The sequence below is a fragment of the Oncorhynchus clarkii genome, chromosome 5 (assembly GCF_045791955.1).
Source record: "Oncorhynchus clarkii lewisi isolate Uvic-CL-2024 chromosome 5, UVic_Ocla_1.0, whole genome shotgun sequence".
NCBI classification, from domain to species: domain Eukaryota; kingdom Metazoa; phylum Chordata; class Actinopteri; order Salmoniformes; family Salmonidae; genus Oncorhynchus; species Oncorhynchus clarkii.
Window position 1 is genome coordinate 29441260 of NC_092151.1, and position 15230 is coordinate 29456489.

General features: G+C 43.1%; 2 protein-coding genes across 2 annotated transcripts; both read right to left on the reverse strand.

Moving 5' to 3' along the window:
* Positions 1 to 2234: 2234 nt before the first annotated feature.
* On the reverse strand, positions 2235 to 6094 carry LOC139409947 (exosome complex component RRP4-like). Its single transcript, XM_071155355.1, has 9 exons — positions 5929 to 6094; positions 5251 to 5352; positions 5010 to 5055; positions 4815 to 4904; positions 4581 to 4646; positions 4301 to 4369; positions 4022 to 4198; positions 3681 to 3809; positions 2235 to 3452 (listed from the first exon to the last, which is right to left on the reverse strand). Exons 1-9 carry the CDS (start codon positions 6054 to 6056, stop codon positions 3372 to 3374), a joined length of 888 nt encoding a protein of 295 aa, XP_071011456.1. The 5' UTR covers positions 6057 to 6094; the 3' UTR covers positions 2235 to 3371.
* Positions 6095 to 10949: 4855 nt separating this feature from the next.
* Positions 10950 to 14900, reverse strand: LOC139409948 (PR domain zinc finger protein 12-like). Its single transcript, XM_071155356.1, has 5 exons — positions 14681 to 14900; positions 12496 to 12686; positions 12120 to 12275; positions 11722 to 11833; positions 10950 to 11386 (listed from the first exon to the last, which is right to left on the reverse strand). Exons 1-5 carry the CDS (start codon positions 14898 to 14900, stop codon positions 10950 to 10952), a joined length of 1116 nt encoding a protein of 371 aa, XP_071011457.1.
* Between the last annotated feature and the right edge of the window lie 330 nt (positions 14901 to 15230).

A 15230-nucleotide genomic window follows, 5' to 3' on the forward strand; every position in this document is an offset into this window, starting at 1 on the left:
GAAAACTTCAATTGAAATGGTTACATGTTGAGTTTATATTTTTGTTCAGTATAATTATTTTTGACACACATTTGTTCCTCTCTTCCACTCCTGACTGCATGTGCTGCCATAGATTATATTTGTGTGCTGCTGCTGCACCTTTCTATGTGTGCTGGTCATCTATAACACCTTGCTTGTTTTAGCAAAGAGCAACAAAGTTTCATCACGTTGTTAAGGGTCCATGTTTCTGCAGAAACAGACTCAACCGCACGGCCTTGCCGTCTTCAGTCTGATGTTATTGTACAGAAACAGTGTGTTCTTACCATGCACAGCGAAGACGTTACAGTGATGGGCCCCATGTCGTGATGACTCTCTCTTCCCACCCTTGATGAAGTGCAGCGCCGGCAGACTCGGTCTCCTCTGGTCCCCAACAAACTTCCCCGGCTGCTGCCCCATAAGGGCAGGGTGCCAGGCCGCAGCCGGGTCTCCAAACTGGGCTCTCTCAGTGCCTGGGTCCGGGGCACCTGGTGGCTAGGGGATGGAGAGCAGGGACCACCTCCGTGATGTGATTTCCCTCAGTCAGTTTGGCCTCTCCAGATGTTCACTTCTGCATCCCACCGCTGACACCAATCCAGGGGGTTTTGATGGAGGTCAATGCAACGGCAAATAGACCGGCAAGTCCTTCTCACTGATTCCACCCTCTTGATCATGCATTGACTGCTTTGGTAGAGTCTTACTGTCAGATGAGATCTGGTCTCTTATGGCACTTGTGTCTTTTATTTAAGACACAAGCAGTCACATAGGAGGATACTGGAGGAGCCCCAATCAAGACACATTCATGAAGATCTAAGGCCTAATTATGATGGCATACATTCATCCAGCATGTAATAATAGAATGTAGGCCTACGTTCCATATTTGGTCAACAAACGTATTGATTTTCAACACCATGCAATCCACTGATTTGTCATGACTGATTGTATATTTGACATTCAGCTAACATTTTGCTGTCATCTGGACATCTCGCAGTGTTTTTCAGGCCACAATTATGCATGACAAGACGCTACCGCGGGATAAAATGTGTTTGAGGAAAAATCGTGGGAAACTTAGCTAACGAACGTTGGCATTACTCAGATGGTAGGCACTTGCTTCACCAGAAAGCAAATGCTCTGTATTTGAATGCCATTTCTGACAACTTAATGTTATTTAGTAGCTATGGAGATGCAAGAATGGCTGTGCAACATTTTGTTTGTTGGAATACTAGCTAGCGAACTAGCTCCAGCTAACGATGGAGCTAGCTTACTGGCTAGATGGTGGTACGCCGCGCGAGACCCTGGGAATTAACATCGGAACAGTCTACCTAATAACCAGTTCTAACTTCGGACGGTGTACTTCGTCGTCTCGTTTGACTCAATATTGACAACATTAATAAAGGTTTGCCGAACTGTCCAGTGTCCCCCCCAACCCTTAGTATTCAATTCCTATTCAAACTTCGTGTCCACTCTTTCTGTCTTGCGGAGTTTCTCTCCCGTGCACCCCAACCCAGGCACTTTAACCAAGGCGCATACTCCAAACTTCTCGAACCAACCAGTGTGTTGCTTGGGCGTTTTCGCAGCTCCTTCTCAACATGTGCAACTAGCAAGTTCGTCGTTTCTAAACGTATTTATTGCTCTTTCGATAAAATCTTAACAATATACACCGGTAGGACAGTCGTCGCTGAGGCCGCCATATTTCCGTACGCAAGGTGGTTTACTGAAATATGGGGGTGGGGATACGTTTTACGTCAGAGCGTGCGTTCATGCGTGGGCAACTAGATGGAACCCAGACAATATCTGCTGTGATAGTACATACAGTATGTCATGTCCCATGTAAATGTAGCACACGTCATAGACTTGACATAAAAGGACAGCAAATGATCAACTGTTGATCAATAGCAGTTTCACTAAAGGTAAAGGGCAGGCAGTAAAGTTGATTTTATGAACCAAAACGTTAGGAGGAAGGCTTTGCAAGCTGGTATGCATTTTCCTTCCCTATTTTGTATTTACTGACTTTAACTCATCTTTGGAAAGGAGTAAACAAAACATAAAAATAATTATGTGAGGAAAAACACTTTTTTTATGTACATTGGGAGGCTGTCTAAGATTCCTCCACAAGGATATCTCATGTGCCCTTGAAGTAAAATAATCTAATTGGGAAACCTCAAAATAAAAACGCACTACTTACAAGCATGATAAGAGAAAGGTTTCACACACTGATAGCTTGAGGCATTAGTAGGTTTGTGTATTTAATTCTCGAAAGTAGTTATTCATACAAAAGTATGACACATTATCAACAGTCCTCTACTAGTTCTCTAAAAAACAACCACAAAGAAATGAGGAACAGCTGGGTCCTTGGTTGCAGAATGCAGGAACATTTTAATTCAGTAAATCAATTACCATCCCTCTCCAATATAGGTGTCTATTGAGAAACATAGCTATAGTTTATATACTTAACAAAAATAAACAACTTCAAAGTTTACTGAATTACAGTTCATATAAGTAAATAAGTATGCAGGGGTGCAGCCATGGATGGGCCTTAGAAAGCATAGGCCCACACACTTGGCAGCCAGGCCCACCCACTGGGGAGCCAGGCCCAGACAATCAGAATAAGTTTCTTTATTACAGATAGAAATACTCCTCACCACGTCCCCTCAGACTATCCCATAGGTGAAGAAGCCAGATGTGGAGGTCCTGGGCTGGCGTGGTTACATGTGAGGCCGGTTGGACGTACGGCCAAATTCTCTAAAAACGACACTGGGGGCAGTTTATAGTAGAGAAATGAACATAAAATTATCTGGTAAGAGCTCTGGTGGTCAGCATGCTCCCTCTAAACTTGAGACATCTGTAGTATTGTGTTGTGTGACAAAACTGAACATTTTAAAAGTGGCCTTTTATTGTCCCCAGCACAAGGTGCACCTGTGCAATGATCATGCTGTTTAATCAGATTCTTGATATGCCACAGCTGTCAGGTGGATGGATTATCTTGGCAAAGGAGAGATGCTCACTAACAGGGATGTGAACAAATTTGTGCACACAAATTGAGAGAAATAAACTGTGTGTGTGTATGGTAAATTACTGGATTTTTTTCATTTCAGCTCATGAAACATGAGACCAACACTTGATGTGTTTATATTTTTAGCTTCATAAACTAAACTGCAGAGAAATACATTTCCTAGTGAAGCCAGAAGATTGTATCAAAAAGGGGATATACAGGTCACGGTATCTTCTGCTTGAGAGACAAGTTCAGAACTTGGGTTTAGGTTCAGTCCCCAATGTGGTTAAGGCCTTGATGCCTAAACTTGGAATGCAGGGAACACAAACCTTCCATTACGTTAAGGAAGGTTGCATCTGGTACTCTAACCCTCCAGTTCGACAAGTTTCTGACGTGTCATCATCACAATCTCCTCCATCACCTCTGGTTTTAAGATATCCTTGATCTAGAAAGAGAGAAACCTGTAACTCAATATGCTTTGTGAACTCTTTGAAGTCTGATGAAATTAGCTAAAAATGCAACATCATTAGGACTTGGATGGCTATAGATCATGTGTCATACAAAATGGCTTTGGTCGAGTCCCTTTCGAAAGAATGATCTAATTGAATTAATGTAAAGGTTTGCTTCCCTCAGACCCTCTTTCCATTACCTAGATCAGTATAGACAGTGTTACCTGGTGTGGGAGTGATGACTCGTAACAGTAGAGCACACTGGTGTCGTACAGAAGCACCTTGTGTGCCCCCAAGGCCAACAAGCAGTTCCTCAACCGTGAGATCACCTCCCGATCTGAGAGAGAGACAGGCTAAGAGGGCAAGGCGGAGAGAGAGGTTACAGTGAGGTGAAAAGGTGGGAACAGAAGGGTCAGCGTAGATAATATAACAATCTAGTGAAAGTAAAGCCGTTATGTCTTGTTGAACGATACAATGAAGTGCTACTAAAATGTGTGTGTATCTACATAGAGGTTGGATCCATTGTATTCCCGGTCAAAGCTGTGTAGCCCCAGGCAGCTCTTACCTCAAGACTGGTGTAGTATCCTCCAGCCTCCTCGTCCTGATGTCCTGGGGTGGGGTACAGCCACACAAAGCCATTATTGCCCAGGATGATAGAGGCCCCACAAGGCAGGTTGTGGAAGTGGGTTTTCTGTCTCTTGATCAAAGAGGGAGATAGCTGCACAAGAACTCCTTGCCCCAACTGATGTGATGTAGATGCAAAGGAATAAGATAATAGGAAAATGGTTTACATTTTCAATCACTTAAAAAAGGGTATTTACACAGAAGAAAAAAAAAAAAATACCTTTCCATACTTTAAACTGCGGGTGTGAAGAGAGAGCGCCCCATCTGAGAAAACAGACTGTACCTCTGCCTGAACGTAAACTCGGTCAAGGAGAATTTTGACCATAGTTACATACAAAATATAATGCATAATCAATGAGAGTATAACACTTGCTACTTGTAGATGGTAGAGCCAAGGGAATCTAAACATAATAAAAAATTCCATGTAGAGTAGGCTGGAAGGTAGGATGGACATTATAAAGGCAGAAGGGCCCAGGTTGGTGATAAACATCAGAGGATACACTGATGAGGTCCCCCTCCTGAAGGTAGTCTCTCATGGTGAGCTCATCTTCTGCTGACCGTCTCCTCTAAGAAGGACAGATATAGAAAGATTGATTGATGGTAAGACCGAGAAAGAACGTAAACAAATATCCAAAGACGTTTTACCAAGTGTCAGTACTACTTGGTTGCACCGGGTGCTAAGAGGAACAACCACATTTCCTAATTCCCAGATATATGCTGTCCATTCCACTCACCAGCTCTCCTCCGGGCAGATTTACAGAGGACAGCAGCAACACAGAGTCCAGTCTGGAGTTGGTGTCCACCTTCCAGCGCTTCTGCTGCACCTACAAAATGGCAGACAAACACTAAGCTCCAACCAGGAGAAGCACGATCACCCCAGGGCACTATTAGCTTTACTGACTCGGTCACCACTTCAAACAGAAACATACCTCTGTGATCCTCCCAACCACCACATCTCCAACCTCCCCGTTGAACCTGGGAATAAGAACAGATAAAGATGGCACAAGTGATAAAAAGTGATTGTTTTTTTTTACAGACAAACAGTCTGTAAACAATAAAAGCAGATGCTGCGCAATGGAAAAGTTGTATTAAAACAGAGTCAGTAGCTAACCAGTGGGGTAAATCTAACCCTAGGATTACAGACATTACTGTGGCACCTGGTCCACTTACCTGGTCTTGAGCGGCCGTACACAGATGAGCTTGTTCACTCTCTCCACCTCTCCTGCCACAGAGGCTGTTAGTTTTTCTTCATCCATGTAAGTCCCATGACCCCTAGAATGAAAAGCATCTATGGTCTAGTCATGACTCACTATATACCCACTTTCAATGTCCTGTATGCATGTAAATTACTGCCCGTCAACATCATTCAAATTAACTTGGTATAAGTTATGATTAATTTAAGAGAAACTAAATTAACAATAATCAAGTAAATAGGTAAGCCTAACCTTAGCTACTCTACGAGTGACACTTGCAGAATATTACACTATATATACACAAACGTATGTGGACGTCCCTTTAAATTATTGTATTCAGCCATACCTGTTGCTGACAGGGGCTGTTTCATGATTTTGGAATGAGATGTTCGACGAGCAGGTGTCCACATACTTTTGATCATGTAGTGCATTTATGCACTAACAAGTGAGACCTGAGATATCTAGTAAATAACAATCAATAGCTTCCTAGCTATATAGCTAGCTACCTATCCAAAGCAAAGAGGTAAAGACGTCGATTAATATTGATTTACAGTAAAGAGATAAAACTCAGACTCAAAATTGTATTAGATGGGAGCAGCATGTTGACAGACTGTTACCTTGTTCTCGTGATGTTCATACAAGTTTGTAGACATACCTCATAAACCCTGTATCTGATGTGATCACATCACCGGGAACAACTAGATCTTTTCCATCCAAAGCAGACAGAGAGGATGATAACGATACTTGTTTCCGAATAGTTGGCAATCTCATATTCGCAGCCATGCTTTCTGAATTCTGTCCTGTTAACTCAAACGGCGCTTGTAATTGACGTCATCAGATACTTCCAGAATTTACCACTCATTGGAATTTACCTTTGCGGATTTTCATAAAATCTAAATAATGCCTCTGGACATTCATTCATTTTATAATTTATTTCACAATATTTCAAACTGCTTTGCAAAAAACATTGTTTACGTAAGAACGCTGGAGGTTATTTTTAGTTTCTTGCGCCATCAGGTGAACGTGAAGCAGTACTTCAACCCACCTTCAGCATTTTTTATTATTATTAGGTGTAAAAAGGGCAATAAATAAACAAACACAAAATCAGATATTAAAACAATAAATGTATTATTTGTATGTATTCTTCCAAACCAATGTTAACCCCAGTCATTGTCACTGATGACTATCCCCATAAACTAAAATGTCATTCTAGTTCTGTGGAATAGTCTCCCGCTGGGCACAGACGTAATTTCAAATCTAGTTTTAATTTACATTTGGTTAAGTCAACAAACGTGACTTCAACGGGAAATCAACAACAACAACGTTATTCTCCAATGTCAAATGACATCAGGAATTATAGCGCCATCTGACGGCAGCAGGGCTTGGTTAAAAGTTGGCTGAAAAAATACGAAATTCCTTTACGTTGATGATTTGCAAATCCCAATCCGTTTTCCACATTGATTCAACGTCATCACAGTGATTAATATTGTTTTTTTTATTACGTGGACAACGTTGATTCAACCAGATTTTGGGAAGTGGCCTTTAGCTACCTCATAATTAAAATCCCCCTGGAAACAGAACCAAACATGCAGATTTTTCAGCAGACACACATTTACATTCATAACACAATTTTGCTAAGCAAGCTTAAATCGTGTAAAATGAATTCCAATGTCTTCAAACCAAAAACTCTGGCAGAGAGAGTAGTGTATGAAGGCCACCTGGAAGCCAAGGTGTCTGTTTGAGACAGGTAAGTGTCAGAGTGATCAGTAAGACATTTTTGAATGAAAAGGAATTTAACATGTAAAACATATTTTGGTTTGTTAATTGCATGTTTGTCTGCCATTCATTAACAGGTCAGACCGAATCTCCAACCTGGCCTACTAGTCCTGATGGAGTCTCTGGAGCAGTAGTGTAGCCAGAAATTCGTTGGTGGGTGGGCCTGCAGAAATTTGAGCCAACTTCCTGTAAATGTACACATTTTGCCTTTGTGCAAAGAGAACAATTTGCAGTTTGATAGCTAATCTCATACAATTCTACACATTTTGCAATGAGGCTGAGAGAAGATTTTTCCAACACAGCTGCCCTGGAGCCTCTGTCCCAGCCAGCCTCCTCCCTGAGGCTACTGTCTCCAGCACCTCTGTCACTGCTACACTGGACCCAATGCCTCAGCATGGCTCCAGTATGGGGAACACCCCAGATAAATCTAGTCTTTTTGCTGTGTTGTTATTTCGTTGGAATATTCTGTCTGTATTATTTGTACTTATCTTGTGGATTTCAGTATTGCTGTTAGGTGTGATCATATTGTGCCTCTCTCTCTCTGCACTGTCTAACAGTTTCTTCCTCTTGATGGAGTTTGGCTCCAGCTGCAGTTGGGAGCTCTGGAGAGTCCTGGGCCCGTATCCACAAAGCATCTCAGAGTAGGAGTGCTGATATTGGATCAGTTTAGCCTTTTAAATCACAATGAATAATATATATAGAGAGGTGGAGACCTGATCCTAGGTCAGCATTCCTACTGTGAGACACTTTGAGCCCTGAGCCCAGGCCGAGGGCTCTTGCCATCCACTCCAGGACATTCCAAAACCACAAGGCCTCCAGGCCTTATCTCATTGAAAAGGGACTAAGGCTCCAGCGTACCTCCAGACAGAATCAGTCAAAAGTTTGGACACCTACTCATTCAAGGGTTTTTCTTTTTTTTTTTTACATTTTCTACATTGTAGAAAAGCATTCCAGGTGAAGCTTGTTGAGAGAATGCCAAGAATGTGCAAAACTGTCATCAAGGCAAAGGGTGGCTACTTTGAAGAATGACTAGGTGTGTCCAAACTTTAGACTGGTCCTGTATGTAGAGCATAAAATGTGGTTAACATCTTTGTGTGGACATTGCTTTTCAACTGATGTCTGTTACCTTCAGGGTCTGAACCATTAAAGTTCGAGTTGGATGGGAGTGGTAAGACGTTTCACATCCAGGGGCAAAACACCACACATCTTCAAGACCAGCTACCTACAAGAAGACATTCACCCCCATTTCAGGTCCGCCAGGAGGATGGTGCTGAGATGTGCCAGTGTGGCCACTGCTGGATGTGGCTCCCCACAATTGCCTCCCTCAAGATGCACCTCATCCACAGTCCATGCAGCCTCCACTACAGGTTCCTCCAACATATGAACAGGGAAATCACAATTAACGTTGCCCAGGTAGAGAATAAGGTCTTATTCACCCCTCACCAGAGACTCAACACTGCCAGTGAGTCAACACACACACCTGGCCACAGGGAGTCCCTGCCTCTCACAGGAGACCCAGGGAGGAAGATGAAAATCACTGCCTCGCTAAGAGGCGCACAGAGGTGTGGGGAGGAGCTACTGTCCTCCCAAATAAATATTATTATTGCTCCATTATGCACTGAATATAGAAATGTATGTGGACACCCCATTAAATTAGTGTATAGTGCAGCTATTTCAGCTGCACCAGCACGCAGCCATGCAATCTCCATAGACAAACATTGGCAGTAGAATGGCCTTACTGGAGAGCTCAGTGACTTTCAACATGGCACTGTTATAGGATGCCACCTTTCCAACAAGTCAGTTCATAAAATTTCTGCCCTGCTACAGCTGCCCTGGTCAACTGTAAGTGCTGTTTTTGTGAAGTGAAACGTCTAGAAGCAACAACGGCTCAGACGCGAAGTGGTAGGCCACACAAGCTCACAGAACAGGACCGCCGAGTGCTGAACCGTGTAAAGCATAAAAATCATCTGTCCTCGGTTGCAACATCTGGCAGTCCGACAGACAAATCTGGGTCTGGCGGATGCCAGGAGAATGTTACCTGGCCAAATGTATAGTGCCAACTGTAAAGTTTGGTGGAGGAAGAATAATTGTCTGGGGCTGTTTTTCATAGTTCCAGCTAGGCCCCTTAGTTCAAGTGAAGGGAAATCTTAATGCTACAGCATACAATGACATTCTAGACAATTATGTGCTTCCAACTTTGAAGCAACAGTTTGGGGAAGACCCTTTCCTATTTCAATCAAATATTTTTCTAAATCTCTTTTTACATCAGCCGATATCACAAAGTGCTATACAGAAACCCAGCCTAAAACCCCAAACAGCAAGCAATGCAGATGTAGAAGCACAGTGGCTAGGAAAAACTCCCTAGAAAGGTAGAAACCTAGAAAGAACCCTTGAAAGGAACCAGGCTCTGAGGGGTGGACAGTCCTCTTCTGGCTGTACTGGGTGGAGATTGTAACGGCACATGGCCAAGATGTTCAAACGTTCATAGATGACCAGCAGAGTCAAATAATAATAATCACAGTGGTTGTAGAGGGTGCAAAAGGTCAGCTTTTCATAGCTGAGCATTCAGAATTTGAGACAGCAGGTGCGGCAGCAGTCGAAAACCACATGACAATGCCCCCGTGCAAAGTGAGGTCCCTTCAGAAATGGTTTGTCGAGATCAGTGTGGAAGAACTTGCCTGGCTTGCACAGAGCCCTGACCTCAACCCCATCAAACACCTTTGGGATGAATTGGAACTCCGACTGCGAGCCAGGCCTAATTACCCAACATCAGTGTCTGACATCCCTAATGTGGCTGAATGGAAGCAAATCCCCTCAGCAATGTTCCAACATCTAGTGGAAAGCCTTCCCAGAAGAGTGGCTGTTATAGCAGCAAGGAGGGGGACCAACTTCATATTCATGCCCATGATTTTGGAATGAGATGTTCGACAAGCAGATGTCCACATACTTTTGGTCATGTAGTGTATCTGCTTGTGTGCTTTTAATGTTGGTTTATTGCTTCCTTCACAGCTAATTAACATTCACAACATGCTAGGAGGCTTCATAGTAGGCTACCAAAAGGTCAAAAGTAAAGACCACAATGCAGACTTGTTAATATCATTATTTATTTAGAATATAAGGAAAGCACATATGTATTTTCATTCACATACAGTTCAGAATTAAACAATGCTTTACATGAATATACAGAAATAAAGTGTCTATTACAGTGTCAAATTTTGACAAGGCTTAAATGAATGTACACTGCTGCTCTCCAATTTCTACATACTGTATATTTCATTTGAATTCTCCTTTGCTACTTTACAATTCAAGCAACCGTCTCCCTGAGTTGGTGGGGCTAAGTTGACAGGATGTAAAGTTGAATTCATGACAGAACCACCCAAAATCTTAATTTGTTATGGTAAAACATAATTATCTGAAATACAGAGTACTTGTCTTTACCAATTGAATTATTGACTTGAATAGAACACTATTTCCTTTGGTCTCCTGCGTCATTGCAATACTGTTTTGAGTATACAAACAAAGACAAACTGACAGTTACTCTCAAAATACTCTTGAAACCAACATTCAGTCCTTTGTTCAGGTTCTTTGTGCAGGCACTAGTAGAACAGTTGACCCTCAACATGAGACCTTTTTTGTGAAAATTACAAACATAATATCCAGTAAGTCTAAGGAGACTAGATTGTAAATAAGGCAACCAGTAAAAAGTGTTTAAGAATGTCTGTACCAGTCATACTATCTGGCCCAACACAAAGTTATTGCAATGCCTGCCACACGAGCAAAGAGTGGCTGCCCATCCCCTAAGAGAGAGAGAGAGAGAGAGAGAGAGCGCAACCTGTGACCCAGGTGTGCATGGGTAAAGTGTAGTTTGCATTAGCAAGTGTCTCTCTCTCCTCTCTGCTGTCATAGCACTATGGTGGGGATATGGTGAACCAGGGGGACCTGGTGTTGGGTCAGGCTGTTGATCGGTGGGGGAGGAGGTGAGACTTGGGAGGCAGTGTCTGCGGCCACCGCCCCTGGTCTGTGCCTGGCACTCTTCTGGTGTGCCCGTAGCCCTGCCAGTTGGGAGTAGGCGCTCTGGCACACATGGCACTTGTAGGGGCGCTCTCCGGTGTGCAGGCGCACGTGGTTGCGCAGGGTGGACGACTGGCTGAAGCGGCGGTTGCAGAAGCGACAGACGAAGGGCTTGTCCAGGGTGTGGATGCGCATGTGGGAGCGCAGGTTGCTACGAGAGTTGAAGCCCCGGTGGCAGATGACGCAGCGCATGCGGCTGGTCACAGACGAGGAAGAAGAGGAGGAGGGGGAGCAAGATGAAGAGCCGTCACAGGAGTGAGAGTCCTCTGTCAGGGGAAAGTAGAAATCAGAGTGACTGAGTTGTTTGATCCACAAACTAATGTGACTGACGTTTCTAATGTTGAATTTAACATGGGATAGAATCAGTGTATTTTCAGTACTTTGCAATAAATAACAGTGATGTAAATCTGTTGTCTGCAGCAGAGCCCATAAACACTGGCCCCACAGATAAAGAAGCCTGTTATCTCGTTTTCTAAATACTCACTAGGCCCATACAGTTTATCCACAGCCACATTAATCAGCTCTAAAGAGGTCATGAGTGGCTGCCCAAATGCCAGTCTTTGTCCCCCGCACTCTGTAGCCTGAGGGGCAAGGGTCTCACCATTCCGGCTCTTTCTCTGATGCTCCTCAGTACCGGGAACGCCGGGAATACCAAGGAAGGTGTTGTGGGAGTTTCCATACCACACCAGCAGCTCCTGGTCTGGGGGGATAGTCTGTAGAGAGCAAGAGTAGGAAAATGTTCAAACTGAACAGGAGTACCGGGAACGCCAGAAGGTTGCGCTGTTCAGTAGATGACAATAGGTTGCCCTTACTTCTATATGGGCAAGGGGAAATTCAATTACAGTCAATCTATAGATTTGACAATCTATAGACAATGAAGGCCTACAAACGAATGGGCTTAACAGCAGAACTTGTCATTTTTTCAGCAACAACATAAAACGCTGACATGCCAGAGGCTTCATGTCAGTTTGGAGTGATAGTATCTGGCTTGGTTCTCACCTCTGCAGCTCTGTAGAAGATGCTGCTGCCGATCTGCACCACCTCCAGGTTCTGCTCCTGTTCGTTGCGTGCACACTTGATATAGGTCATCCAGCTGCGATGGTCCTCCTGGCTGGCATCAATGAAGTAGCGCACCGTGCCGTCCCCGTTGAACACCTATAAGAACAACAGCAAAATCTTATGAGTCTGGTACAATGTTAACATATAGCTTCTTGTACATACAGCTTGTGAACAAGGCAGAGGATGCCCCCCTTAAACCTGTGCTTCCCCCACAAAAACATGGCATACACAGAGATCCATTGTTGCCTTGCTTCCATTATTCCCTGCCTAATTGTGAAAGCAGATCAATCCCTATAGCTGCCCAGCTGATTCTCACCTCCCACATGAGGTTGTTGTTCTTGAGCAGGTCTACGTGCTCAGGGGAGATTACCCTGCCAGTGAACGGACCCATCTCTGTGCCCGCCTTGATCCAGGTCTTGGAGAAAATGCCCAGGCCCTCGCCAGGGATAGAGCTCTGGGCAATGATCACCTCACTGGGCAGCACCAGGCTGGAGAGCTTCTGAACCTCTGCAGGGAAAAGAAAAATAGATTATTTTACTTCTGTGTACAATTCATCAAAGTTGTGAATTTCGTCAATTCATCCATGCATGAAAGAGAAATGTATGAAATAGTAACCAAGCTAAACAATTTGCCTAAAATACATTGAGGATAGGAGTGGTTTAAGTCAGACATTGTGCATTAGTGCTAATATTATTGCATGTCCTTTGCATAAAGGCCAAAAAGCAAAATGGTTGATATATATATATATATATATATAACACATATTTCGAATAAAAAAATTCACCTAATATGATGCTTTGATAACCGTTTGATAAAACTTTATGAATTGGAACATCTTAAACAGTGTGTGGTCTTAAATAATGTTTATGCTTCTCATTAATTAGGTGTTTAACATTTTGGCAACACAGCAAATAGATTGCATCTTATTTTGGTCATGAAATATTAAGCAACTTCTTATCCACCGTTTAATTCGATTAAATTGATGAATTGAAAGTTTGTTGAAAAGAAGAAAAAACTCGGAAAGCATTTTCATTCTCATTCAAAACGTAAAAAAATAAAACTCTTGGGATTATTTAACGTCAGAATCAAAGAAAATGTATTTAAAACTGCGAAAAGACGGCCTGAATAGAGGTTAAATGGTATTCTATTGCTCAGGGTCCAGCAATCGGTCATGCTTCAGATGCGATATTCATTATGTCCAACTGAAAGAAACGGCTAATTCCAAATTCATTATCCTTTAAGAACTTTCTGGCAATACATTTGCGCTGAATTAAATGAGGACTTGTTTAAAAGACCCAGGAATTTCTCAAACAAAAAAATGGAAAGGCGATTAGATGGTTGACATGGTATGAATGGCAATATATTTAGCCTTCACCGCGCATTATCTGGGGAACAGAAAGTGAAAAGTGCCGGAGCCCCATAGCTGCCAAAGGAGGAAAATAGACTTCCGGAAGATTGATGAATGCCGGATAAAATCCAGGACATCAAAGAAAGGGAACCTTTCTCTCCCCTCGGTTTAAGTGGAAACGTTCTCAGGTCAAGCACAAAGTTAACCAAATGAATTGAATAACCTTCGTCTTTCAGTCAGCAACAGTTACACGCCTAACAAGCTTCTAAATGCAAGGTCTCAAAGCGCTAAATTAGTTAATGCGTTAAATGGGTGCAAATAAAAGGGGCAATGAAGGAAAATACAGGAGAACAGTAGACCTAATGAGAAAGTCACATAGACCTTGGGAAGAACAGAGGAGTGAACGTTCCCACTTGTTTGGTTCACTCTCAACGACATGCATGATGAGACCTGACTAATGTTATTTGGCTGAATACATTCTAACTAAAGGCCTATTTTAACACTTTTTAGTAAATTATTGTCAAGGGGGTCCTTTTCTTGCCATAGGCTAACAACAGACAGAAGTTGTGAAATAAAAAAGTACATCTAGGCTATTTTTGTTTTAGGTAAGACTCGTGAGGGCAGCTCCCGCTCAGCCCAGTCCAAGTTCTTCTCTGCCCTGGCACTCCAATGCTGGAACCAGCTTCCCCTGAAGCTAGGACAGCAGAGCCCCTGCCCATCTTCCGAAAGCACCTGAAACCCTACCTCTTCAAATGGTATCTTAAGTAATCCCCACCGCCAATAAATACATATAAAAGAAAAACTTCCCTGAAACAACATTTGCACCCCCCCTCCCCTCTAGCTCTGACTTTGCTGATAGCTTCTTTATTGAGGACAAGTGTAGGCCTATTTGCTATGCCTGTGATATGTGGTTGTCCCACCTAGCTACTGTATGTTATGATGAATGAATACGCTCTGGATAAGAACGGCTGCTAAATTACTCAAATGTAAATGTTATAGTCAAATAAAACGTACAATTTCAAAGTTCATTATTTGTCACAATTTGGTATTATTACTACAAAAACAAATGTCCAAATATTAGGATTTTAAACATTGCAACAGGCCTGGGCTCGTGGCTGGTGTTATTGGAAGAATTCCAAAAGGGGCAACTTACCTCCTGCGAAGGACTGCGCGAGGACCTCAGCTGTGAAGGCTGTCTTGGGACTGATGCTACTCTGTCTATCCTCCATCAGATGCTCCCCGATCACATTTCTCCACCTTCCATACAAGAAACTGTGCAGAATGTCTGAGGTGATAATATCAGATAAGGACCGACTCTGACATTTAAATCCAGACTTTAGGGCTAAAGCCTCTGCGGGTAGTACCGAGCCCATCTCGCAAACTACTGCCAGCGGTGTCAGATATGAAAGCCTCTACATGTACAGTGGATATTCCCTCCCGTGAGACGACTGGTTGGAAAATGTTCCGTCCTTTCGCAGTGAGGGTCCTCTTTATACAGTAGGCTATGTGGCTGGTCTGACCCCTCTCTGATTAGCTATTAACAACACTCCCCTTATGGTATAGACCTGCCCCAGCAGAAGAAAAGACCCTTCTATTAGGCGGTCCTCCCCTTTCAGAGAGAGAGAGAGCGAGAGCGAGAGAGAGAGAGAATTGAATTGAATGAGTGAGTGAGTAAGTAAGTGAAATGGAGAGACGGAGAAGTA